This window comes from Arvicanthis niloticus, chromosome 30 (genome assembly GCF_011762505.2).
Source record: "Arvicanthis niloticus isolate mArvNil1 chromosome 30, mArvNil1.pat.X, whole genome shotgun sequence".
In the NCBI taxonomy this organism is placed as follows: Eukaryota; Metazoa; Chordata; class Mammalia; order Rodentia; family Muridae; genus Arvicanthis; species Arvicanthis niloticus.
Genome location: NC_133438.1, coordinates 8,698,261 through 8,724,756, shown reverse-complemented (window position 1 = coordinate 8,724,756; position 26,496 = coordinate 8,698,261). Strand labels below are relative to the sequence as shown.

Sequence of the window (26,496 nt, the reverse complement as noted above, 5' to 3'; positions counted from 1 at the left end):
GGCTGGGGTTATGGGGTGTGATCCGTGAGTTCACTGAGTTCCCAGTGGCTGTGGGACTTTGGGAGGGTCTCTTACCAGTTGCCCTGCATTCAGCAAAATTCCTGGAATGCCTTTAGGCTGTGGTATCATCAGGGGAGCAGACAAGCTGCCTACTTGCCAACTAGAAAGTGCAGGCCAGAAGGGCTCTACAAGACTTTCATATAATTCAAAGTACTCTTATGCAGGCAGACTCACAAGGAGAGAAAAAAAAATTATGTCTCAGTCCTAAGACCACTGAAAATATGTTTTCTTATGGTCTTAAGCAACCCCTATAAAAGGTTCATTCCAACCTCAAAGTTATTGCTACCCACGTTGGAAATCACTGCTCTAATATGTATTTTATGTTACAAGTTTGCAAGAAATATTAATGTATTTGGTACATTTTTTTGTGGGAGACATTTTCTGTGGAGATACAACACATACATTCATCTACCTATCTCAAGTGGAAATTGAATACAACCAAGTCCAAATTGTTGAACCAATGACCTTTATTGGAGTTTCATACGGAACTCAGGGGAAGGAGTTAGTAAATGAGAGCCCAAGGGATTTAAAGACAATTGCTATCCTGAAATTTAAAACCATCATATGATAAAGAATATGAATACTGGACACTGGGAGAAAACTCCATATCTGTAGACATATCTACAGGATAGAGAGCATCCTATCTTTGTGGCTTAGTTTGTCAAATCCTCTTTTTAAAAGTATAGTTTGTCTGAGTATCTTAATTTGAGTTAAGTATACAGAATGCTGTCCATTTCATTAGCTATTTTGAGGCACGTATTTCCTAGCTTCTCTTTGAAATAGATCATTTCGGTCTCTAGGAAACTTTACACAATTCCATGTTCTTCTAGCTTCTCCATTATGTCTTCATTATGACATAGTTGAAAGTGAAGAAGTAAAATCTTTTAATGAAATATTTCCTTCATTGTCACATTTTCAGTTTCTCTCAGCATAAACCCTGAGTAGTTTCTAAGATTTGTCACATACTTAAATAAATACTTTCACAAGTTTCTCATGTATATAACAATTCTCTAGTGTGGAGCCTCAAGTGTTGCAAACAATACAGCTTGGATATAGCACATGCCACAGTTTTGAGAGTGGACACATTTTTCTGATTATAAATTTCAAGGTATTTTCTTAGATCCAAGATTTGGGTAAAGACCTTTCCTCATACATTACATTTATGAGGTTTTGATCCTGTATGCATTCTTCGCTTTACTCTAGGCGATGAACCAACAGTAAAATATTTGTACATTTACTATATTTAAGGTTACTTTACTATATATAGTCTCTGATGAACTCTAAGATGATCTTCCTTAGGAATGGATTTTTCTCATTCATTTGTTAAGTTTCTCTACTGTACGCATTCTCTGATGAGTGCTAAGACTGTTTCTGGCTAAAGAATTTGTCACATTCACTATATTTTTAAGGTTTTTCTTCTGGATGAATTCTCTGATGGTTTCTAAGACTGCATTTGCAGATAAAGTATTTGTCAGATCCACTAAAATTGTAAGGATTCTCTCCTGTATGAATGGTTGAATGAATAAGAAGCTGAAATTTTTGGGTAAAGCATATGTCACACTCACATTTGTAAAGTTTTTTCTCTTGTATGAATTCTCTGGTGTTTTCTAAGATCACCTTTGTGGGAAAAGCATTTGTTACATTCACTACATTTGTAAGGCTTCTCTCCTGTATGAATTCTCTGATGAACATTAAGACTGCTTCTTCGGGTAAAGTATTTGTCACATTCACTACATTTGTAAGGTTTCTCTCCTGTATGAATTCTTTGATGAATAATAAGACTTCCTTTTTGGGTAAAGTATTTGCCACATTTAGTACATTTGTATGGTTTCTCTCCTGTATGAATTATCTGATGACACCTGAGTCTGGTTTTCAGGGCAAAAGATTTGTCGCATTCACTACATTTGTAAGGTTTATTAACTAAATGTATTATCTGATGAGTTCTAAGACAATATTTATTGGTAAAGCATTTGTCACATTCACTGCATTTATAAGGTTTCTCTCCTATGTGAATGCGCTGATGAACATTAAGATGGCTTTTGCGAGTGTAGTAACTGTCACATTCATTACATTTGTATGGTTTCTCTCCTGCATGGATTCTCTGATGAATAATAAGACCACATTTTTGAGTAAAGCATTTGTCACATTCACTACATTTGTAAGGTTTCTCTCCTGTATGAATTCGCTGATGAATTCTAAGATGGCTTTTCAGGGTAAAAGATTTGTCACATTCACTACACTTGTAAGGTTTCTCTCCTGTATGAATTGTCTGATGACTTTTAAGACGATATTTCTTCGTAAAGCACTTGCCACATTCACTACATCTGTAAAGTTTTTCTCCTGTATGAATTCTCTGATGAATACTAAGATCACTTTTGAGGGTAAAGCATTTGTCACATTCACTACACTTGTAAGCTTTCTCTCCTGTATGAATTATCTGATGAATGACAAGACTGCATTTTAGGGTAAAGCCTTTGTCACATTCACTACATTTGTAAGGTTTCACTCCTGCATGAATTCTCTGATGAATACTAAGACTGCCTTTTTGGGTAAAGCATTTATCACATTCACTACATTGGTAAGGTTTCTCTCCTGTGTGAATTCTCTGATGAATAATAAGGCTGCCTTTGTGGGTAAAGCATTTGTCACATTCACTACATTTGTAAGGTTTCTCTCCTGTATGAATTCTTTGATGTCTTCTAAGATCACCAACTTGAATGAAGCATTTCTCACATTCACTACATTTGTTAGGTTTCTCTCCTGTATGAATTCTTTGATGTCTTCTAAGATCACCAACTTGAATGAAGCATTTCTCACATTCACTACATTTGTAAGGTTTCTTTCCTGTATGATATCGTTGATGAATACTAAGACTGCCTTTTTGGGTAAAGCATTTGTTGCATTCACTACATTTGTAAAGTTTCTCTCCTGTATGAATTGTCTGATGTTTTCTAAACCAGCATTTCTTGGCAAAACATTTGGCACATTCACTACATTTGTAAGGTCTCTTTCCAGTTTTGGTTTGTTTCAACGTGAGTTTTTGTTTAGAGTCAAAAACCTTATTAAGGTCTGCACCATTGTATTCTTTCTTTCCTATGTTGATTCCTTGATTTAGACTAATGGTAGAGCACAAATTTAAACAATATGCAGGGTTTTTATATTTGCAAGGTTCTCTATTGTTTCCAGTTTCATGTTTGCTTATATTTGATGATTCCAAACATGGATCCCTGAGGTTAATTTTATAAGGTGTACTTTGGGTGGTTTCATCAATGATTTTGCCAAGCTCATGACAGTTATAAGAATTCACTTGGATATTTACACATTCGTGGACAATATGCTGTAGGTCTTGATCCAAAATTTTCTGATACTTATGACACATGCAATGATTCTCTGAAAAAAGAAATACAATTAAAGATGACAGGGATTAGTGGATGAGCAAGACAATATCCCACATCCCATGAAATTTTCTAATGTAAATTAGTGATTCTCAAGAATGGAACTCTCAAAAGTGGTCTTTCTTGTTTCAGTCATTACATGGATGCTTAGAACAAAATTCTCAAAATTCATGTATATCAAATGACAGGAAACAATAGACTTCTATTTCTTATTTAACACTGTGCTTGGCAGAAAGTAAAAATAGGTGATATAGAAGTAAAGGACTTTGAGAAAGGATCTCCCCGAATGATCATGTCCAAAACAGTTTCTCTATTTTCTTGTTTACGTTTGTGACAGAGTAACAAAGTGGAGCTTGGGTCAGCTAGGAACTCATTATGTAATCCACATTGGCATGGAACTCATGATATAAAGGCCATGATGTACCAGCACTAGACATAGAAACCACAGGACAAAAGCTAAATAAATAAGGAACAAAAAAATTCTCACAAGCAACAGCTCTTCCTCTATTTAGAAGCTTCTCCATTTTTAAAATTCATAAACAATTTAAGACTCTAATACAACAGTAAAACTAGCATATTCCAATTATTATAGGTATGGCAACATATTTTTTTTGCTTTGAGTATTCAACTGTTTTCTGCACTTTGAAGTATTGATTAAAAGTAGATACAATGTCTTGAGAGATTACACAAAATACAATACTGGATCCTCTTTCAAAGAATGGAAAGAAATGTAAAGGAAACACAATGAAGAACTTATGTTGGTAACTACAATCTCCCTTATTATTGGAGTCTCAGTCATGTCAGACAGTTTATATACACACACTAGGTAAAATCAAAGAATGAATCAGGAATTTTATGAGAAGGCTATTCTTACCCACAAAAAACAGATTGTTGTAATTCTCCAACATCACATCCATGTACAATGCCCTCTGAGCACGGTCAAGACTTTCCCATTCCTCCTGTGAGAAGTCCACAGCCACATCCTTGAATGTTAACTGATCCTGTAATAGAAAATTACCTGTTTATCATGTGCTGCTGGACAAAAGAGTTTTCCTAGATGAAACAGACCTAAAGAATAAGAGTTACGTTGTAATAAATATGAGTCATGGGGAAAAAAATCAAGGACAAACATCTTCTAGAAGTTCTATAGAAATGTGTCAGAAGTTAAGCACTGCTGCTCTTATGAGACAATGCAGACAATGACATACTATATTGAGTACATTCCTAAGGTCTCTCTCCTTCATGAATTTTTGGTCTTAATTTTCTAAGACCATAGCAAGAGATGAAGATGCCACCATCACTTCATTTGGAAATTTGTGTGCAGGTTGGATTCTGTAATCCTAAATTGTTTCCCAGCACCCACATGAACTACAGAGCACATTTTTATTTCTAATCTTTTAAAATCTAATGCTCTCTTCTGAACTCAACAGGCTGAAGGAATATATAGCACATATGCATAGATTCAGGCTAATGTACTAACATAAAGAAACCTGAAATTTAATTTTAGTGAAGGATGTTACCTACTATAGTCATAGTCTTTATTGTACTTTCCTATTCTCTGAAACAGGATTACATAATGAAATTATAGACAGCAAACTTTTAGGGAATATAACATTCGCATGTAAGGCCTTCATGTAGGAATGTACCATTATAAATTATAGAGTTTTTATCAACCAGAATCCCAGTGTCACATCTCAGATGGTCAAGTTACAGTGAGTAAGACTGTGCTTCTAAATTCTACAGCTGTCAGCCTTGCTCAACTGTGGACATTCTATCAATCCTGTCTGCAACGGGGTCTCACCTGACTCTATTCCAAAATGCTTAGTCAACATCCTGAGGCGTAGGTACAATGCTGTGCCCTTTCTAGAGCAAAGAGTTAGAATGTGAATGCTGAATTGTTAGATAAATTGTTTAAATAATAAGAGGAATTTCTAAGAAATGTAGACAGGATACTAACCTGACGAGCATTTAGGAGAGAAGCATTCATTCTTCTTTTTACTCTTCTCTAAAAATTAAAAGCTAAAATAAATACAACTCTGTTATGAACAATGCTAAACCATATAAAAAGACACAAAACTGAAAATTATACCCCAAAACTTGTCAACATTACCATAGAAAGGAGATCATGGACTGATATATTTAATATGGAAAAAAAATAATCACTATAATCTGAAGCCTTTTTCTAACCTCAGCAGGCACCGGGTACAAACACAGAGCACACATGCACGTGCTGTAAAACTTCAGTTATTACTGGAAACTTTTCAAGGACTAGAGTCAGAGGCAAATGGCTAGTGGGGACTGAGATGGATGTGGAGCATTAGTTGAGGTTCACTAGTCATCAAACTAGATCACAAGATCTGACGCTTTGAAGGACGTTGCATTTCATTCTACCTTGCAGATACAGTACGTGTATTTTCCAGGCATGTCATGTTTTCTTCATGTACAGACACAGATTCAGTCTGCCAAATATGCTTTTTTTCAAACTGATAAGTCATCATCAGGTTGAGTTACAGCCACTTCTATTATCATCTAAAACAGCTTTATATTGTTCCTGAGGTGAAATGTATCTTTCCAATTACTCTTCCTTTCAATGTGGAATTCTATTCTAAGTTGAATGCACACCTTTGTGTGAGAATATTGACCACTGAAATTCACCTGAACCCATTTATAAGAAGAATATTACAATTCAAGACACACCTGTCTTTAAATGGAATGACCATGTGTTAAATTTCTAAGCCAGTGGTTCTAGGCCTAATACTGAAATCTTTTAATACAGTACAGGGAACTCATGAATAGATGTATGGACATATGGCAGGCCCACCTCTAGATTGACAAGGGAGTGGTGTATCAGTTCCTAAGACCATCAGAAATATATGATTTATGGTAGACTTAGGTGACCCCTGTGAAAGGGTCAATTGACCCCCTCAATGAGTCATGACCCTCAGGGTGAGAATTGCTTTAGAAAATGCCAAGGCAACCAAGCTGGTCTGCTCCCATGAAGGCACCATATCCTGAGACATCCTAGAAGAGCCACTGAACTCAGAACAGTGGGTAAGAACAATCGCCCACTACCCTACACCCCAGAGCTACAATTCAGAGCAGGGGGCACTCAGGTCCCACCAGGCACCCAACCCCTGCCCCTGAGGAATACCACTCCCCTTCTGCCCCTCACTTGGTCCTTGTGGCTGGAGCACACACATAGCTGGTCTGCTCCCATAAAGACACCATATCCCAAGACATCCTAGAGGAGCCATTGCACTCAGAGCAGCGAACACCATATCCTGAGACATTCTGGAGGAGCCACTGTACTCAGAGCAGCTGGAACTCAGGATCACAGGATCTCAGAGGCACCTGAGGAGTTCTGACACAAGCAAGATAACTGGACCCTGAGGAGTTCTGACACAAGCAAGATAACTGGAAAGACAGGCTCCAGTCGGAGACAGTGAGTGCAAGTAGCACTAGAGTTAATCAGATGGTGAAAGGCAAGTGCAAGAATTTAAGCAACAGAAAACAGAGTTACTTGGCATCATCAGAACCCAGTTCTCCCACCATAGCAAGCCCTGGACAGCCCATCACACCAAAAAAACAGGATTAAGATTTAAAATCACTTCTCATGATGATGATAGAGGACTTTAAGGACATAAATAACTCCCTTAAAGAAGTACAGGAGAACACAGGTAAACAGGTAGAAGCCCTTAAAGAGGAAACACAAAAATCCCTTAAAGAATTGCAAGAAAACACAACCAAACAGGTGAAGGAATTACACAAAACCATCCAGGATCTAAAAATGGAAATAGAAACAATAAAGAAATCTCAAAGGGAGACTACCCTGGAGATAGAAAACCTAGGAAAGAGATCAGGAGTCATAGACACAAGCATCACCAACAGAATACAAGAGATAGAAGAGAGAATCTCATGTGCAGAAGATACCATGAAAAACATTGAAACAACTGTCAAAGAAATTGTGAAATGTAAAAAGCTCCTAACACAAAACATCCAGGAAATCCAGAACACAATGAGAAGGCCAAACCTAAGGATAATAGGTATAGATGAGGGTGAAGATTCCCAACTTAAAGGGCCAGTAAATATCTTCAAAAAAATTATAGAGAAAAACTTTCCTAAACTACAGAAAGAGATGTCCATAAATATACAAGAAGCCTATAGAACTCTAAATGGACTAAGCCAGAAAAGAAATACCTCCCGTCACATAATAATCAAAACATGAAATGTAGAAAACAAAGAAAAAATACTAAGAGCAGTAAAGGGAAAATGTCAAGTAACATATAAAGCCAGACCTATAAGAATTATACCAGACTTCTTACTAGGGACTCTAAAAGCCAGAAGATCCTGGACTGATATCATACAGACCCTAAGAGAACACAAATGCCAGGCCAGACTACTATACCTAGCAAAACTCTCAATCACTATTGATGGAGAAACCAAGATATTACATGGCAAAACCAAATTTACACAATATCTTACCACAAATTCAGCACTTCAAAGGATAATTGGTGGAAAACTCCAACACAAGGAGGGAAACTACAATCTAGAAAAAGCAAGGAAGTAATCTTTCAACAACCCCAAAAAGAAGATAGTTACACAAACATAATTCCACCTCTAATAACAAAAATAACAGGAAGCAACAATCATTTTTCCTTAATATGTCTTAATATCAATGGACTCAATTCTCTGATAAAAAGACATAGACTATCAGACTGGATACATAAACAGGACACAGAATTTTGCCGCATACAGGAAATGCACCTTTGTGAAAAAGAAAGATACTACCTCAGAATAAAAGGATGGAAAACAATCTTTGAAGCAAATGGTCCCAAGAAACAAGCTGGAGTAGCAATTCTAATATCAAATAAAATAGATTTTCAACCAAAAGTAATCAAAAAAGATAAAGAAGGACACTTCATACTCATCAAAGTAAAAAAAATCTACCACGATGAACTCTCAGTTCTGAACATCTATGTCCCACATACATAAAAGAAATTTTGCTAAAGCTTAAAGCATACATTGCACCAAACACAATAATAGTGGGAGATTTCAACACCCCACTCTCAGCTATGGACAGATCATGGAAACAGAAACTAAACAGAGACACAATGAAAATAACAGAAGTTATGAACCAATTGGATTTAACTGATATCTATAGAACATTTCAGCCTAAAACAAAAGAAAATACCTTTTTCTCAGCACCTCATGGTACCTTCTCCAAAAAGACCATGTAATTGCTCCCAAAACAGGCCTCAACAGATATGAAAAGATTGAAATAATCCCTTGCACCCTATCTGACCACTATAGACTAAGGCTGGTCTTTAAAAATGATTAAAAAAAAAAAGGAAAGCCCACATACATGTAGAAACTGAACAATGCTCTACTCAATGATGACTTGGTCAAGGAAGAAATAAAGAAAGAAATTAAAGACTTATTAGAATTTAATGAAAATGAGGACACATCATACCAAAACTTGTGGGACTTCATGAAAGCAGTACTCAGAGGAAAACTCATAGCTCTAAGTGTCTACAAAAAGAAACTGGAAAGAGCATACACTAACAACTTGACAGCACACCTGAAAGCCTTAGAACAAAAAGAAGCAAACATACCCAAGAGAAGTAGATGGCAGGAAATAATCAAACTCAGGGCTGAGATCAACCATGTAGAAACAGAAAGAACTATACAAAATATCAACAAAACCAGGTGCTGTTTCTTTGAAAAAAATCAACAAGATAGATAAACCCTTAGCCAGACTAACCAAAGGGCACAGAGACAGTATCCAAAGTAATAAAATCAGAAATGAAAATAACAAAAACAACTGAGAAAATATAAAAAATCATCAGATACTACTACAAAGGCTATACTCAGCAAAATTGGATAATCTGGATGAAATGGACAATGTTCTAGACAGATACCACTTACCAAAGTTAAGCGACAAGCAGATGAACCATCTAAACAGTCCCATAACCCCTAGAGAAATAGAAGCAGTCATTAAAAATCTCCCCACCAAAAAAAGTCAGGGGCCATATAGTTTTAATGCAGAATTCTATCAGACCTTCCAGGAAGACCTAATACCAAGTCTCTTCACACTATTACACAGGATAGAAACAGAAGGAACAATACCCAATTCGTTCTATGAAGCTACAATTATGCTCATACCTAAGCCTCACAAAGAGCCAACAAAGAAAGAAAACTACAGACCAGTCTCTCTTATGAATATTGATGAAAAAATACTCAATAAAATTCTCACAAACTGAATCCAAGAACACATCAAAAGAATCATCCATCTTGATCAAGTACGCTTTATCCCAGGAATGCAGGGACGGTACAATATTTGGAAATACATCAATGAAATCCATTACATAAATAAACTCAAAGAAAAAACCACATGATCATCTCACTAGATGCTGAGAAAGCATTTGACAAAATTCAACATCCCTTCCTGGTAAAAGTCTTGGAAAGATAAGGAATTCAAGGCCCATACCTAAGCATAGTAAAAGCAATGTACAGCAAGCCAATAGCCAACATCAAACTAAATGGAGAGAAACTTGAAGCAATGCCAGTAAGATCAGGGACTAGACAAGGTTGCACACTCTCACCTTAACTATTCAATATAGTACTTTAAGTCTTAGCCACAGCAATTAAACCACAAAAGGAAGTAAAAGGGATACAATTCGGAAAGGAAAAAGTAAAAATTTCACTATTTGCAGATGATATGATAGATAGTATACTTAAGTGACCCTAAAACTTCTACCAGAGAACTCCTAAACCTGATAAACAACTTCAGCAAAGTGGCTGGATATAAAATCAACTCAAAAAAATCAGTAGCCTTCCTCTACTCAAAAGATAAACAGGCTGAGAAAGAAATTAGGGAAAGGACACCTTTCACAATAGTCAAAAATAATATAAAATATCTTGGAGTGAATCTAACCAAGCAAGTGAAAGATCTGTAGGACAAGAACTTCAAATCTCTGAAGAAAGAAATTGAAAAATATCTCAGAAGATGGAAAGATCTCCCATGCTCCTGGATTGCAATCTACAGATTCAATGCAATCCCCATGAAAATTCCAAATCAATTCTTCATAGAGATAGAAAGAGCAATTCTCAAATTTGTTTGGAATAACAAAAAACCTAGGATAGTAAGAACTAATCTCAACAATAAAAGAACTTCTGGAGAAATCACCATCCCTGACCTCAAACAGAGCAATAATGATAAAAACTGCATGGTATTGGTACAGAGACAGTCAGGAAAATCAGTGGAATAGAATTGAAGATCCAGAAATGAACCCACACTCCTATGGTCACTTGATCTTTGACAAAGGAGCTAAAACTATCCAGTAGAAAAAGGACAGCATTTTCAACAAATGGTGCTGGTTCAACTAGAGGTCAGCATGTAGAAGAATGCAAATCAATCCATTTTTATCCCCTTGTACAAAGTTCAAGTCCAAGTGGAGAAAGGACCTTCACATAAAACCAGATACACCGAAACTAATAAAAGAGAAGGTGGGAAAGACCCTCGAATATCTAGGTACAGGGGAAAAGTTCCTGATCAGAACACCAATGGCTTATGCGCTAAGATCAAGAATTGACAAATGGGACCTCATAAAATTACAAAGCTTCTGTAAGGCAAAAGACATTGTCAATAAGACAAAACAGCATCCAACAGATTGGGAAAAGATCATTACCAATCCTAGATCTGATACAGGGCTAATATCCAATATATACAAAGAACTCAAGAAATTAAGACTCCACACAACCAAATATCCCTATTAAAAATGGGGTACAGAGCTAAACAAGGAATTTTCAACTGAGGAAACTTGAATGGCCAAGAAGCACCTTAAGAAATGTTCAATATCGTTAGTCATCAGGGAAATGCAAATCAAAATAACCCTGAGATACCACCTCACACCAGTCTGAATGGCTAAGATCAAAAACTCAGGTGATGGTAGATGCCGTCGAGGATGCGGAGAAAGAGGAACACTCCTCCATTGTTGTTGGGATTGCAAGCTGGGACAACCACTCTGGAAATCAGTCTGGTGGTTCCTCTGAAAATTGGAATAGCACTACCTGAGGATCCAGCTATACCACTCCTGGGCATATATCCAGAAGATGCTCCAACATATATCAAGGACATATGCTCCACTATGTTCATAGCAGCCTTATTTATAATAGCCAGAAGTTGGAAAGAACCCAGATGTCCTTCAACAGAGGAATAGATACAAAAAAAATGTGGTACATTTACACAATGGAGTATTACTCAGCTATTAAAAGTAATGAATTAGAGAAATTCTTAGGTAAATGGATGGAACTAGAAAATATCATCCTGAGTGAGGTAACCCAATCACAAAAGAACCCACATGGTATTTACTCACTAATAAGTGGATATTAGCCCCAAAGCTTGAAATAGCCAAGATTCAACTCACAGACCACATGAACCTCATGAAGAAGGAAGACCAAGTGTGGATGCCTCAGTCCTACTTAGAAGGAGTAGCAAAATACTCATGGAAGCAAATATGGAGACAAACTGTGGGACAGAAACTGAAGGAGGGGCCATCTGGAGACCATTCTACCTGGGTGTCCATCCCATGTGCAGTCATCAAAGGTAGATGCTGATGTGGATGTCAGGAAGTACATGCTGACAAGAGCCTGATATAGCTGTCTCCTTAGAAGTCTGCCAGAGTCTGACATATTCAGAGTCAGATGCTCACAGCTAACCATTGATCTGATCAAGGAGTTCCTAATGGAGGAGTTAGAGAAAACACTGAGGGAGCTGAAAGGGTTTGTGGCCCCATGAGGAGAGCAACAATACCAACCAACCAGAGCTCCCCAGGGTCTAAACGACCAACCTGGGAGCACATAGGGAGGGAGAGGAGATCCTTGGTCCCATGAAGGCTGAACACAATGTGGTGGATAATTCAAGGGTGGGGAGGTGGGAGTGAGGGTGGGTGGGGGCACATCCTCATAGAAGCAGGAGGAGGGAGGATGGTATAGTGGGTTCCTGGGTGGAGGGGGGAATGGGGCAAGGGAATAAAGTCTGAAATGTAAATATAATATCCAATAAAAGCCAAAAAAAAAAAAAAAAAAGAAAAGAAAGAAAGAAAGAAAGAAAGAAAGAAAGAAAAGAAAAACAAACTGTCAAGGCAGAATCATCAAGAAACAGGTGTGGCAGAAACTCTCTGATGGCTGCTACTCATAAGAAGATATGCATAGAGATAAAGTAAATCATTTCAGGATATGCTCTTGGGATGATTCATACATTATGTCACATCCATCAAAATATTACTGCTGTTGGAAACATCTTTCTGAACATGCATATATTTGTGTTTTGGTGTTATTTCTGGAAGTTCTCAGGTTCCCAATTATTAATAAATATTCCTCAAGTGACACCCCTCAGTTCCTGGCTGCTATGGATTTTCCTTATGATGATCACCCTTGTAATTCCACATGAAAGTAAAAATGTGTGACACGGGTCTCCTGTTATATATACCTATACATAGACATTCACACACAGGCATACAAATTGTGTGTGTGTGTGTGTGTGTGTGTGTGTGTGTAAAATAAGAACTCACTCTGAAGTTGAAATCGTATTTCTACACAAAGTTGTCATAATAGTATATATGTAACTCTTTTTATATATTATATTGACCTTATGTTTATCTCATACCGAATACTTCTCCAGATATTTAACAGACACTTAGATGGTTTCTTAGATGGCCACTTCGCAGGCAGTTTAGTATAATAATAGGAAATAGCAGAGGGATGGCATGGCGTGGAAAGTCATACAAAATTAATGAGAGCTGAAGACGGAAAAATGATTTTTCTGGAAACAAGTGAATATCAACTTCTTATGACATAAACTAGGCCAAGCAATGAGCATGTGTTGACACAGTGTTTCCACTAACAATGTCTAAGGACTGCACAGACTCAGCAATGAATTCTCCAATTCTTTTAGAAAAACCTATAATAATCTTGCACAGAGGATATTGTAGAATATTGAAAGAAAAGAGAAGTTAGACAGTCATCACACAAAGCTGAATTTACCTTGACTTAAAGAAAAAAAGATGAAGAAAAAGAATTTACGAAGGAAAAAAAATCATAGACCAATTGCAAGGATTTGCATTGATAAAGATTCCTTCTAATGCATACAGAAGGGAAACAAGTTGATTTCATGCCAACAATCGAAGACTGCTCCAAGACCCACAAAAACAAATAACTGAAGGCACAAAATATGTAAAAATCAGTGAGGGGAGACATACAACCCTGTCAAAATATCCATGAAAGGCCTGGGGCAAAATGTCACATTGGTTTGCCATAAAAGCACTGAAGAACATGAGAACAGAAGGAACATACCCCAGCATAATCAAGACAGACAACATTCTAACCCATCATTCCATAATTTGAACCCAGCCTCCATCATTCAACTGTACTCAGGAGAAAGAAAAGGATGTGCAATGGCTTCACACTAACTCATAACAGTGTTATCCCTGCTTACAAACAGCAAGTAAGACTTAGAACATTTTAATGAATAAAATATGAAAACAAAGATGCATGTTTTCCCAAATTACATAATTTGGGAAACATTATTATTCAATTCAAAAACTATAATCATTCCACAAGTAAGCTCCAACCTGATAATACTCTTAAAAAGCTATCTAATAATAAAACATCGCTTGTCTTTATACATTGCTAGAGAATATGGTGAGAAATCAGAAGACCACTCATTGTCTAAAAAAGTCATGGATGCACTGGTGTAGAATTCAAACTGCAAAAAGGGCTCTGTAGGCTACTGGGTAAAAAAGTCATCAGTGGCTTTCCTCAGATGCTGACCCCTAGTGCTGCAAGACAAACATGTCCAGCAAGGTATGCCCACAAGCATAATAGTCCCAAGACAACTTTGTAAGTAAAAGTAGACTTTCTGGTTTGATCTGACATCAGCCACAAAGGAAATACATAGCTGGCACTGGAAGCCAGTCAAAAGGCAATGCCTGGAAAGATCGCAGGCCCAAGATAGAATCTATCACTGAGGTACTGCTACATGTAGGAATACTGGAACTGCCTTGAAATGTTTCTACTTACACCATAGCCTGGTGCTGCTTGAGAGCCTAATAAATAAGACAAACATAGTTTGTAACAGAAAATTGTCATTTCAGAGACTACTGAGTATAATGAGTGAAGTTGGGGGAAGGTGACGGTAGTAAAAGCTGGAGGAAGGAAAGTGAGTTATGGAAATCTATACTGTCATATACCAGCACAGTTGGAATTATGAATACATGACAGCCTGGCTACCAATACAAAACCTGCTTCAAATCATATATGAAACATGAGTGCATGACTAGGGCGAAAATGTGAATGACAAGGAATGGGACAGATGATGAAGAGCTGGTCTTCCCCAGAGGCCCCATGTGGCACTGTGGGAACGTTTTAAAACTTATGAGACAAATGCCCACATCCTCCTCCTCTGTTCAGAACCAGTGGGCTGCCTTTGTCCCACATGCACTGGAATGAGTGTGACAGTGAGAATGTTATTCAATGTGTTTGGTTTCAGTGCACTTTGCATATGAACAGCATGGCAGAGTCTGTTGGGTTTGACTTAGGACACAATTAAAACAGAGCCATTAATCCAACTTTTTGTACTAATGCACATGCATTTTCTTGTGTGCAGTTAGAGTAGATCCTCATAAAACTTACTGCTGTCTTACTTCCTACTTGCTAACTTACTGTACCTGTCTACATCATCCATATGATAAATCTTTGCCACGTTACAATGGTCATGAGATATTCGAAACTCTGGAGTCCTTGTACAAAAAAACTTTATTTATCATACACAGGGACCATTCTAGAGGTCTGTCAGCTATCCTGTCCCATATCCAGGCTGCATATGTAGTCCCACAATAGGAGTGACAACTCTTTGTTCCTTCCTGTACTGTGATCTTGACTAGTTTTCAATACCTCCAGAATGTTTACAGTTTCTTTGTTTAAATAAAGTCTATTATTTTAATTTGATTGGGAGGAGTATCTTTGCCTCCTTGCAGGTGTGTGCACTTCATGCACACACAGCCTACAGCAGACAGAAGAGGTCTGGAGTCTGAGTTTTAGACAGATCTAAAGGCAAAGCGCAGAGAACACAACCTGGAAACTGGAAGAACAAGCACCCTTAACTGCTGAGCCACATCACCTGCTCTTAATTATTCCTTAACTACCTACGATAGACACTTAAAATCAAAGAACAGTGAGACAGAACTCATGGGGCACCAAGGACACTTTCAGGGTGTCAGGGTGAGTGCCAGCTCAGGAAAGACACAGAAGTGAGGTGACAGAGCCAAATTTAAAAGCTTGGCAGCTTCAAGTTTCTCTCCATATAGTTAGATGTTGGCTGTTGGTTTGTTGTATATTGCTTCTTTTATGTTTAGGAACAGGCCTTGAATTCCTGAGATTTCCAAGAGTTCTAACATGAAGGCGTGTTGTATTTTCTCAAATGTTTTTTTCAGCATCTAATGAGATGATTATGTTTTTTTTCTTTGAGTTTGTTTAGCAAACGGTAAAGTTTATCTTTCAGAGGTGGAACCATCCAACCATGCTCAGACATACAAATTCATTTAAATATGTAAATTTAGTTAAATTTTAAAAAAATACCTGAAAGGAGTAGAACTGATTTTGTTTCTGCAACTACCTTCTGCATTATCTGTACAAACATCATTAACTGAATTAGGATAGGGTCCAGGGTTGTAGTGTCTCACAGGTGCTCTATTGATATCAGGATCCCTGATGCTTCCATCCCCCTCCCCCCACATAGAGTCAAACCCTGAACACTCACCCTTCCAATCACAGATAGGAAATTCTTTTACCTGTTTAATGCATTTGTCTCTTCATTTGCTCAATAACAACATACATTTTCCTTTTACAGGAAACAATGAAATGACAGACACTGATGAACAACATCTGACAATCAAGCACATGTTACATCTGGTATGTGAGCATCGCTCATCATAGCTGGCCCATAGTTTGTGATTGACTCTGACATCAATCTTCTGTCTGGAATCTCCATGTTACACCTCCTTAATAATAAAACAAAATTCTCAATTAATGTGCATGGAGAATCTCATTTCTGATAGTCAGTGTCCACACTCAATGTTCTCTAGTAATTTATTTTTCAGAAAATGCAACAGAAAAGCTGAGGAACAGTCAGTAGGATTCCAACTTCCTGTAGTCACCATGCAAGTCAGTGTACAGATTCTTCAACAATGAAACAAGCAAAAAATTCACATAAGTTTCAACTATCAGAGGTGGTTTTGTATGAAATAACTTCTTCCTGTACATTCCTGCATTGATAAATAAATACTCACTGATCAACATGGACTTAACAGTGAGCAAATGGAAACAGAAATTACAGACATGACATCACACAGGGTATCGTGTTCTCTTTCAAACAAAAGAACACTCAACAAGGTTTCTGATTTGTAAAGATTCAAAGCAATTTGTTTATGAACAGGGGAAACCCAACTACATGTGGAATTTTGAGAAAGCACAGAGCATTCAAGACCTTCAAAATATTAAACCACAATTTCAAAATCAATTAAATTATTTTAGTTGAAGCCATTAAGAAACAACAGGAGGAGAGATACTAAACAATCCTTATCAAGGTCCTGCTGTCATTATATCAGGAAATGGGGAAACTGACCACAAAAGGAAAAGAACATAAAGGACCTACTGACACCTTCAAAGTTAAAAGATCAGAAAACAAACCTTGAGGCAATAATGCTTAAATGAAGGTAATGAAATTTAGATATTACTGATATGTACTCCAAAAAAATGATAATAATGGAATAAGGATATCATAATACACATGCAGTCAAATAAATTGTGTGTTCTGTTAGTATTAATTATTTATTACACAGGAAGTCAGTGATGTGTGTAATAGGCTAATAATCATGAGACGATTCACAGTAGAATATTCCAAAACCGTTTCCATATAAACAGAATGGAGCAAAAACAATTTCATGTCCCATTTGGTATAACTGCTTTAAAAAATGTTTACAATGTTTTTATTTTAGCTTACATGTAGTAGTGTTTTGCACCATGTATGTATGAGCTCTGTGTGTTCATGGTGGCTGGTGAGGTCCAAAGAAGGTATCAGATCTCTTGGAACAGAATGCATAGATTGTTTCTAGACACCATGGGGATGCTGCGAACTATACCCATGGATCTTTAAGATGAGCAAGTGCTGTTCACTACTGTGACATCTCTTCAGTGCTCCCCCCATCCCATTTCCACTGTCACTTGAACTCCTCATTGATCATACCCCAATTCTTCCAAAATATATATGATTCCTTTGCTATAGTCTTTCTCTCCACATTATAGGGTTCTTTGTCCTGCTTCACAGGGGAGCAGGTTTGGCTACTCAGTTAGACCAACATATAAGAAAAACATCTTCAGAGCTCATCTGGATTTCTAACATGTTACAGTGCCAATGGACAAAAAGGATTCTACAGGTGCTTCTCCAACTGTGCTGTAATGTGAGAATACTAAAAATGTTCTGCAAGGGTCTTGGAGGCAGAAGATGACACATAGACCATGGAACGGTGCTACTGATTTGCTTGCTTTTCCTGGCTTGTACCACTCCATCACCTGAGCTGTCCCCACTGCCCACACCACTGTATCTACCGTGCTCACATCACTGCTGCATCTAGAGTGGTCACCCTTTCCTTAGGGAGAAAATAAGAGAGCGGAAGAGAACATGCAGAATATAACACTGGTCCCACGTCCAGAGAACACCGAAAAAATAGGAAGGGAGTGTTGTGATAGGATTACGTTGATAACCAAGATTTCCCTCATTTCTGGGAGTCTTAAGAAAGTTTATAAATCTACAAAACAGGTAAATACAAAGGATGTATCAGGTACTCTATAAGAAGAGCATCCTTCCCTTAAAAAAAAAAAAAAAAAAGATTGCTAGAATTCTCCAACATCACATCTGTGTACAATATCCTCTGAGCACAGTCTAACCATCCCCATTCTTCCTGTGAGCATTCCACAGCACCATTCCTGAATATTAAAAGAACCTACAATTGACAACTATCCATTTATTAAATGCCGTGCGACAAAATGCTTTCTGGGATAAAAGAAATCTAAGATAATAGAGACAGTTTTGTGGTATAGCTGAGGTATGATATTATTTCAAAAATCGAAGTTTTCTAGAAGTGCTACAAAGAATTCTCAGCAGTTAAGCTCTGCTGTCTGCAATAAACAATGTATAGAATTACTACACTGTGTACATTCAGAAGGTCTTTCTTCACAATGAGTTTTCTCAGCAACAGGCATCAAGCAAGTGTACAGGCTAAACCAGGAAGAGTTTCCACTAACAGTGTTTGAGGACTGGACAGATTAACAAAGAATTCTCCTTTCCTTAAACAAAGCAAAAGAAGACTACTGCCATAAACACTAATAAGGGGAACATTAGAAAGTCATCATACAAAACTGGTGTCACCTGGACACACAAAGCTGGTGAGCCCAAATGAACATATGGAGAGGAAAATCACAAACCAGTTGCCATGATTTACAGACACAGAGACTGTTCTAAATGACACTGAAATAGAAGGAAAGCTGAGTTCACACCAAAAATGCAAGACTGTTTGAATACTTACAAACTAATCAATGTCAGACACCAAATAAGCAGACTCAGTAAGAGAAGAAAAACTACTATGTCAATAGATACATGAAAGCCCTGAGCTAAACTATAGCACTTGCACAATAGAAAAGCTTTCAAGAATGTGAGGACAGAAGGAACATAGCTCAGAATAATAAAGGCAAAGAGATACAAAGGTAAAGCAAACAGTACAAAACAAGGAAACTAATTAATCCACTCTAACCAGGACTAACTCAACATAGTGCATCAATCAGGTCAGAGAAAGCTTTAAACAGGACAATATAGGATAGTCAAAAGACAAGTGAAACTTCTTGAGTAAAAAAAAAAAAAAAAATACAACTCAGATCAGACAATGCACACACTTTCTACAAATACCTAGGACACACTGTTTGTAGCATTCATAGTTTTAAAACACTGCTATGCAGACCTAGGCAGGGGTCTGAGATATCAATGGCCATATCCAGATTTGAATCCTATGTGGTACAATCCAAATCTGCCTGGTAAAGCCTACCCAATGCTATAATAATGGTATCATAGATTATTGTGAGGGGAACAGAATCATTTCTGGTGGAATCTGAGGCTAGCTGCATAGAACAAAAAGTATGACCTATACCAAAAACCAGGTCAAAAGTCAACAATACCATAGGCCTTACAAGGGAATCTACTACCAACCTTTGGAACAAGTTCAAATGTTTTTGTTCATAACCATAGCCTGGTTCTGCATTCAGTCTGAATCAAAGATACTTTATTTAATGAACAACAGTCATTTCAAAGCCTCAAAACTAACCAACTACTAAGAATACCTGACTGCTTATTGTACAGGCAATAACCGGAAATCTATATCACCACACATAATATTATTATTCTCAGTGAAATTTTCTAGAATCATTAATTAAAGAGAAACTGGAAAAATCCAATTTCAAATCCATTTTCTACTGTCACTTCAGCCTCCCCTCTTGCTGAATTCCTCTAACATACCTGGCTCCTTGGCTAGAGTCTCCTCTGTCTTCACCACCCAGGGCTGGTGGGAGTGCAATCTTGTACAGCCATTAAGGAAATCCGTGTAGCAATTTCTCAAATTGATAAAAATCAAACTACTTTAAGATCCACCCATATCGATCTAAGGTGTATACCCAAAGGACACTCCAACCTACCCAAGGTCCCTTGTTCAACCATGTTCATTGCATCTTTAACTATAATAGGCAGAAATTGAAATCAAACTACATGACTCTCAGCAAAAGAGTATATAAAGAACATTTGGTACATTTACACAAAGGAGAATTACTCTGCTATTTAAAAAAAAAAGTGACACAATGCTTCATGTCTCAAGAGCGGCCAATGCCTCTGAGTCTATCACTATGCAACATTACAAAGCCACCAACTTCATTAAAAAATAAAGGAGACTAATAATTGCTAAGACCCAACAAAATTTTGTAAGGATTTGCTGTCAAGAGAGTTGGAAACAATTATGGTTAGCAGGAGAAAAAGCAAAATCTATCAAGTTGCAAAACAAAGAATATTAACAGATGATCAAATGGTATATTTCCAGAAACTATATGATCAACATGAATGCATTTCCCAAAAGTTTCCAAACATATTAACCAGTCAATGGCATGATTGTAGGAAACAGATAGATGGTGATACAGATAAGCTTCAATATCTGCCATTTAGAAAGACAACCATGAACAGCACTGAAAACTAGTAATGAGTAGCAGGCCTCCAGAAAACCATCCACACAACAGCAGAAGACCCACAATCTTCTCAAACTAATGCAGAATTCTGAAGTATGGCTATGTCAGAACAAGTCAGCAAGGCCAGGTGGTACAAGCCTTTTACCCCAGTACTGAAGAGGCTAGGGCAGAGATCTCTCAGTTCAAGGATAGCCTTATCTACAGAGTTCCAGAACTGTCAAGACTTCTTAGACAAAGTGTCTCAAAAAATAAAAATACCAACAAAGAAAAAATTCTTCAAACCTAGTAAACATAACAGATTTAAAAATGTCTTCTCCACACCTATCACTTGAGAGACTTGAGGCCTCAGGGAGCGGGAGGGACATCTGGTGGGGTGGGGATGGAGGGTAGGTATGTCTTCTTGGAGAGAAGGGTGGGGTAGGGGATGGGAACTAGACTGTGAAAAACAATTAAAGAATAATAATAATAATAAAAATAAAAATTGAAAAAATTCTCTAAGAACCTGGAACGGTGACATCAGTAGCAGACACAAGAACACATAAAAGATGTGAATTGTGAGTCACTGCTAGCATGTTCTTATCGAAATGTGAAGAAATAAAAAAGGATGGTTTTAAGATCGGAAATACCAAAATCATACAGATATTTTAAAATATAGAAAAACCATTCTGAAAATTTATAAAATGAGAAACCAGAAAAAATTTTAAATATATGAGACAGTGATCAAACCCAGGGGTGATTTCAAAATATATTACAATTACAGCACTGCAGATCTTGCACAACATCACGTATCAGTGGGAAGGTAATACAGACAGAGTTCAATACTATTCAAAGTTACTAAACAAATCTTATCAAAATCCTGCTGGCTTTATTTTAGGAAATGAAGAAATTAACCATAAAAGATAAGACAACATAAAGAAACTACAAAAATGCTCCAAAATTGTAAGAGCAGAAAAAACTAAGAGGTATCAAATGTTCTGAGTAAACAATACACTAACATTATAACAATGCAAGTGTTTAATATTGGTAAGAAGAATGAGCAGTGATGTGAATGGGAGAGGACAGCATCCCTCACACACAAACCAATTAAATTATATTTGCCTCTGTTTATTAATTTTTACACAGAGAGCTTTCCAATACCTACAATAGGAATATGCTGATGTTATTCTCACTGAAAGTATCTAGAAATATTTGGAATGAAATAGAATCTGGCAAAATAAATCTCATGTCCTCTTTCTACTGGGACTTGAGCCCCTCCCAATCCCTTCCTCAAACCCTCAATCATACCTGGATCCTTTGCTACAGTTTCCTCTCTTCACCATCCAGAGCTCTCAGATTCACAGGTGAGCAGAAGGTTCTGAGCAGTGGGCCCCTGCACATGGGACAGAGTCTTCAGAAAGCACCCAGAGCTTTTCATGGAACAAAACAAAAACAAACCAAAAACTGATGCCTCCAAAAAGATAAACATGAAGAAGAGAGAAAATATCAGAAATAAAAATGTCTCTTCCTCTAACCATGTATGCTCAGACACATGCAGTCATTCTCCTTTGAACCATGAGGAGGAGCTAGAGAGACTTCAAGAAAACCACTGTCACCCACAGAAACCAGACTGCTGCACTTGGCCAAAGGAAGGTGTCTGCAAAAACCTCTGTCTGCAGGGTCAAGGCATTCCCACTCCTCCTACAAGAAGTCCACAGTCACATCCCTGAATAACAAACCCTAAAATAAAAAACAATAATTTGGCCACATGTGTAAGGGCAGAGTGCTTTCCTTCAACCAAAAAGACAATTTTCGGACACAGGGGAGTGATCATAATTATTCAAAAATGCTTTCTAAAACTTTAATCTATAGTGGGTTTTCTAATTATACAAATAGGTCTGATACACTCACACTGAAATACGGGGCTTGCGTGGACCTAAGAAGTAGCATAAGAACTCAGCATATGAAGACATATTTATGGATGTTTTACTTACATCCTAAACTGCATACAACTCAAATGAATAATTCACGGTCACTAAAAAGTCTGCTTAGTAAATATTAGTGTTTATACCCATTACAGTAGCGCTCGATAAAGTATATTTTCGGGTTCGACAAATCTGCACTGGTTCCTCATATAATATTATATACAAAGCTCTCTAGGGGTACGTATTAAGCAGGGCCAAAGGCATTCTCTTGAATAAGCAATTAGTAAAACAAGGCAGTGAGAAAGGAAGAAGGAATTTACTTTCCACTATCTTTGTAATTGCCACATCAGGAAATAGATAATGCAACTGCTCTTTCACGGGGCTTTTTTTTTTTTTCATTTTTATTGGTTATTTTATTTATCTACATTTGAAATCTTACCTGCTACCCTCACAACCCCCCTATCCCCTCTCCCTGATCTATGAGGGTGCTCCCCCACCTGCCCACCCACTCCTGCCTGAGTGCTCTAGCATTCCCCTACCCTGCATCACTGAGCCTCCACAGGACCAAGGGGCTCCCCTCTCAGTGATGCCCAATAAAGCAATCCTCTGCTATATATACAGTTGAAGCCATGGGTCACGCCCCCGCCCCCTGTACTCTTTGGAGGGTGGTTTAGTCCCAAGGAGCTTTGGGGGGTGGAGGGGGTGTCTGGTTTACGAGTTATTTTATGACTGAATATTCTGGTAACTGTAGGATAAATGAAAAAAATCACGATAAATCCCAGTTCACAGGATCTCAACTTCCCGACAATGCTAAATATCCACAACAGAATTGTGAGAGCAGCGCCCTAAGAGCAGCTGCAGAAAACACGCCCCCTGCTCCGCTCCGCCCGTTTCCCAGCCCCGCAGCTCCTCTGACCTGGGAGGTTCCAGGGTCCCCAGGCTGCGGTTCCCGCCGCTGCGCTGCCGACTGCTGACTCTCCCAGGCCGCTGGCAGGGAACTGTGTCTGAGGAGATTTTTCCGGGATCCAAGGAGAACTAAGAGGCGGAAACGGGAAGATAGCAACATGATTGGTGGATGTTCTTGTCACTCTGGCCTGGATCTTTCAAGCTGCTCTCCTAGACCCGCCCACTAAAAAAAAAAACCAGGGTTACAGTCACGTGGTTCGCCTGAGCCTTTTACCCACAAGAGCTTTCTCTTCCTTAATTACCATTGTAGATTCCTCCCTTCTTTTTTCCTGTAGCCCTGCCCCAGGGATTCCATTCTGTCCCTCTCAGTCTTAGGCAGCCTGCCACACAGCTCCAGCTGTTAGGCTTTCCTGGACCTGCTCTGCACAGCCTCCCTACATGCTTGCTGACAGCCTAGACAAGAACTGGTTCTGGTAGGACTCTGCACCCCGATATCTGACAGTGAGTTCTGAGACCCTCAGATGATAGCTAGGCAGCCTAACTTCTTAGATTGCAATAAAAGCCTCCTGGGCTACAAATGCACAGCAAAATATAACCAACAGCCTGAATTCCGATTTCTTATGTTGCATTCACAAACACAATACTAAAAATGAGTCACAAAGTTTGTCTCCCTTTCAAAGCAAGTGTTAAAACATACATGAAATACAAGAAGGACCACTGAGATGGAAATGTGCATAAAGACAAATGGGACTGAGAATGATGAGAGGGTGCTCTGTGAGCTCTCTGGGGAGCCCCAGGGACACGGGTCATTCTGTAGAAACAGCAAACAGTACAACAGGGCAGTTGGAAAGCCTGGATAAAGTTAAACTCCTAGAGAGATTTGTCCTAGCCACAATAGCGAGGAAAATAAATAATGTAAATACTTTGCATGAATATTTTCCTGTAAATAGTCTGACAACCATAACATGAATGAAAACATCACCGTAAGCCCCAGTTCATGTAAGAGAAGATATAATGATAGCACAACAAAATTTTGATATCCAGTAAAAGTAAAATACTCTCGTGAGTTTATAATACTGAAAATTCCATGTACCGGGGACTTATGGACAAGATCAGGATGGCACGGAAAATGGCCATAGTAATAGTTGAATTTTCAAGCGAAAGGACATTTGTGCCGGACACATCATTTTATCACTCTGGTCTGTAACATACAAGCTAGTATTATGATAAGGAATGCATTGAATATGAATATTTCTTTTGGTAGGATGGCCAGTTTTACTATGTTACTCCTTCTCATCCATGAGCATGGGAGATCTTTCCACATTCTAGTATCTTCTTCAATTTCTTTCTTCAAAAACTTGAATTTTTTATTGTACAAAGTAACATCTGTCCATGCACAGCTTAGAGCAGACCACACCAGACTAAATGGTTCCAAGTGGTGTTTATTCAGGAGATAGGGCAAAGATCGGGAGGGGGGAGAATAGGAAGAAGATGGAAGAAGAGAGTGAGGTCAGGGGGTTCTGCCTGTTTTATGTGGGCGATGACATAGCCTCTCCCAGGTAAAGGTGGAAGGTAGCCAGGTGGATTCTGGGAATGTATGGTGGTTGCCTTGGCAATGATGTGGAGGTCGCCTAGATGTGATGTCACTGAGTTTGGAGCCTGATACCAACATACCTCCCTTTCTTCTTATAAAGAGAAGAAAAAAGGGGAGGGGAAGCCAGTGGTGAAAGGAGAGTCAGGGCCCCATGTCTCTTAAACTATTTCCGGCTGTGTAGGGACATAGTCCATTTTGGGGTGTAGCTGGCTTTCACCGTCAGGGTCCACTTGGTAGATGTGTTCATCAGGTTTCTCTGTGGACACTGGCTGTTAATCCCGTAACAGGAACTGATTAATAGTTTGGTTTGAAATAATAACACCAGGAGGATGACTAGAAATGGTGTTACAAAAGAGAGTATCTACTTCCATATGGGGTTTTTATAACTCTCAGAACTGGAGGTCTCATGTTCCCTAAATAACAGCATTCTTCTTGGAGGAATGAAGACCATCTTCTTTAGCTGTCAGGACATCTAGCCTGTTGGGCCTTGGACAAGGTAACTCCATTTAACCTGTTACCTTCAGTCACGTAGGACAGGTAGAGGGTGTGACTAACAAGTCTCCACCTCCAGAGATTTAAATATTAATGAATTATCAAAAGGCCAGGGGCGTAGCTAATTAAGTTATTCCCTCCCCTTTCTCTCTTCTCTATAAGACTGGTCTCCCCTGGCTTTTGGCGGGGGAAGCACGTACCAGTTGCGCCCATTCACTATTTCATGAACAATAAAAGCTTTGGAAAACCGGACTCCATGTGTCTATGGTCTCTCCACCTGATTCCCAGCTTTTGGAACCCTGGAACCTTGCCGATGCAGCCGCCGGCCCGCCCACCGACAGCTACGTGAATGTGGGATCCTCCGCTGGCGGCTAGGGAAGCCCTGATGCCAGACCCGCCCTGAGACTCTGCCACCGGACTCCCTCCCCACCCCCACCCCCACCCCGCCCGTGAGATTTCTTCCCCACACTAGCCCCCTTCGGTTCTGAAGCACCACAGTAGAATCCCATGGGTCTTGTATGTAGAAAACAGTGTCTTGTTGTGTTGGTAGAAGAAATGGCTGATCCGTGATCCTAGCGTATGGATCTGACAAGACCAATATGGGCAGCCCCCATAATTGTCTGGCCAGTTTCTACAATAATTTTCTATCTGGTCAAAGAGAAAGCAAGTGTAGAGAACATAATATTTAGATGGGATAACAGATATAGGGATGATAGCAATTTGGATTGGTTCTTGGCATCCAGCTATGGAGCAATTTCCTGACCCTGTTTAGGAAGACTGTTTGTTATCTGTCGGAGTCTCTTGAACCTCGAAT

The 26,496-nt window shown here is 38.5% G+C and overlaps 1 protein-coding gene across 1 annotated transcript; it reads right to left on the bottom strand.

Moving 5' to 3' along the window:
* Positions 1-509: 509 nt before the first annotated feature.
* Positions 510-23,731, bottom strand: LOC143440920 (uncharacterized). The gene is given in 6 exon segments (XM_076927845.1): positions 510-1,638; positions 1,640-3,450; positions 4,330-4,456; positions 5,413-5,474; positions 22,074-22,195; positions 23,607-23,731. Coding segments are annotated over 4 exon segments (2,142 nt in total). The 5' UTR covers positions 5,443-5,474; positions 22,074-22,195; positions 23,607-23,731; the 3' UTR covers positions 510-1,464.
* Positions 23,732-26,496: the final 2,765 nt, after the last annotated feature.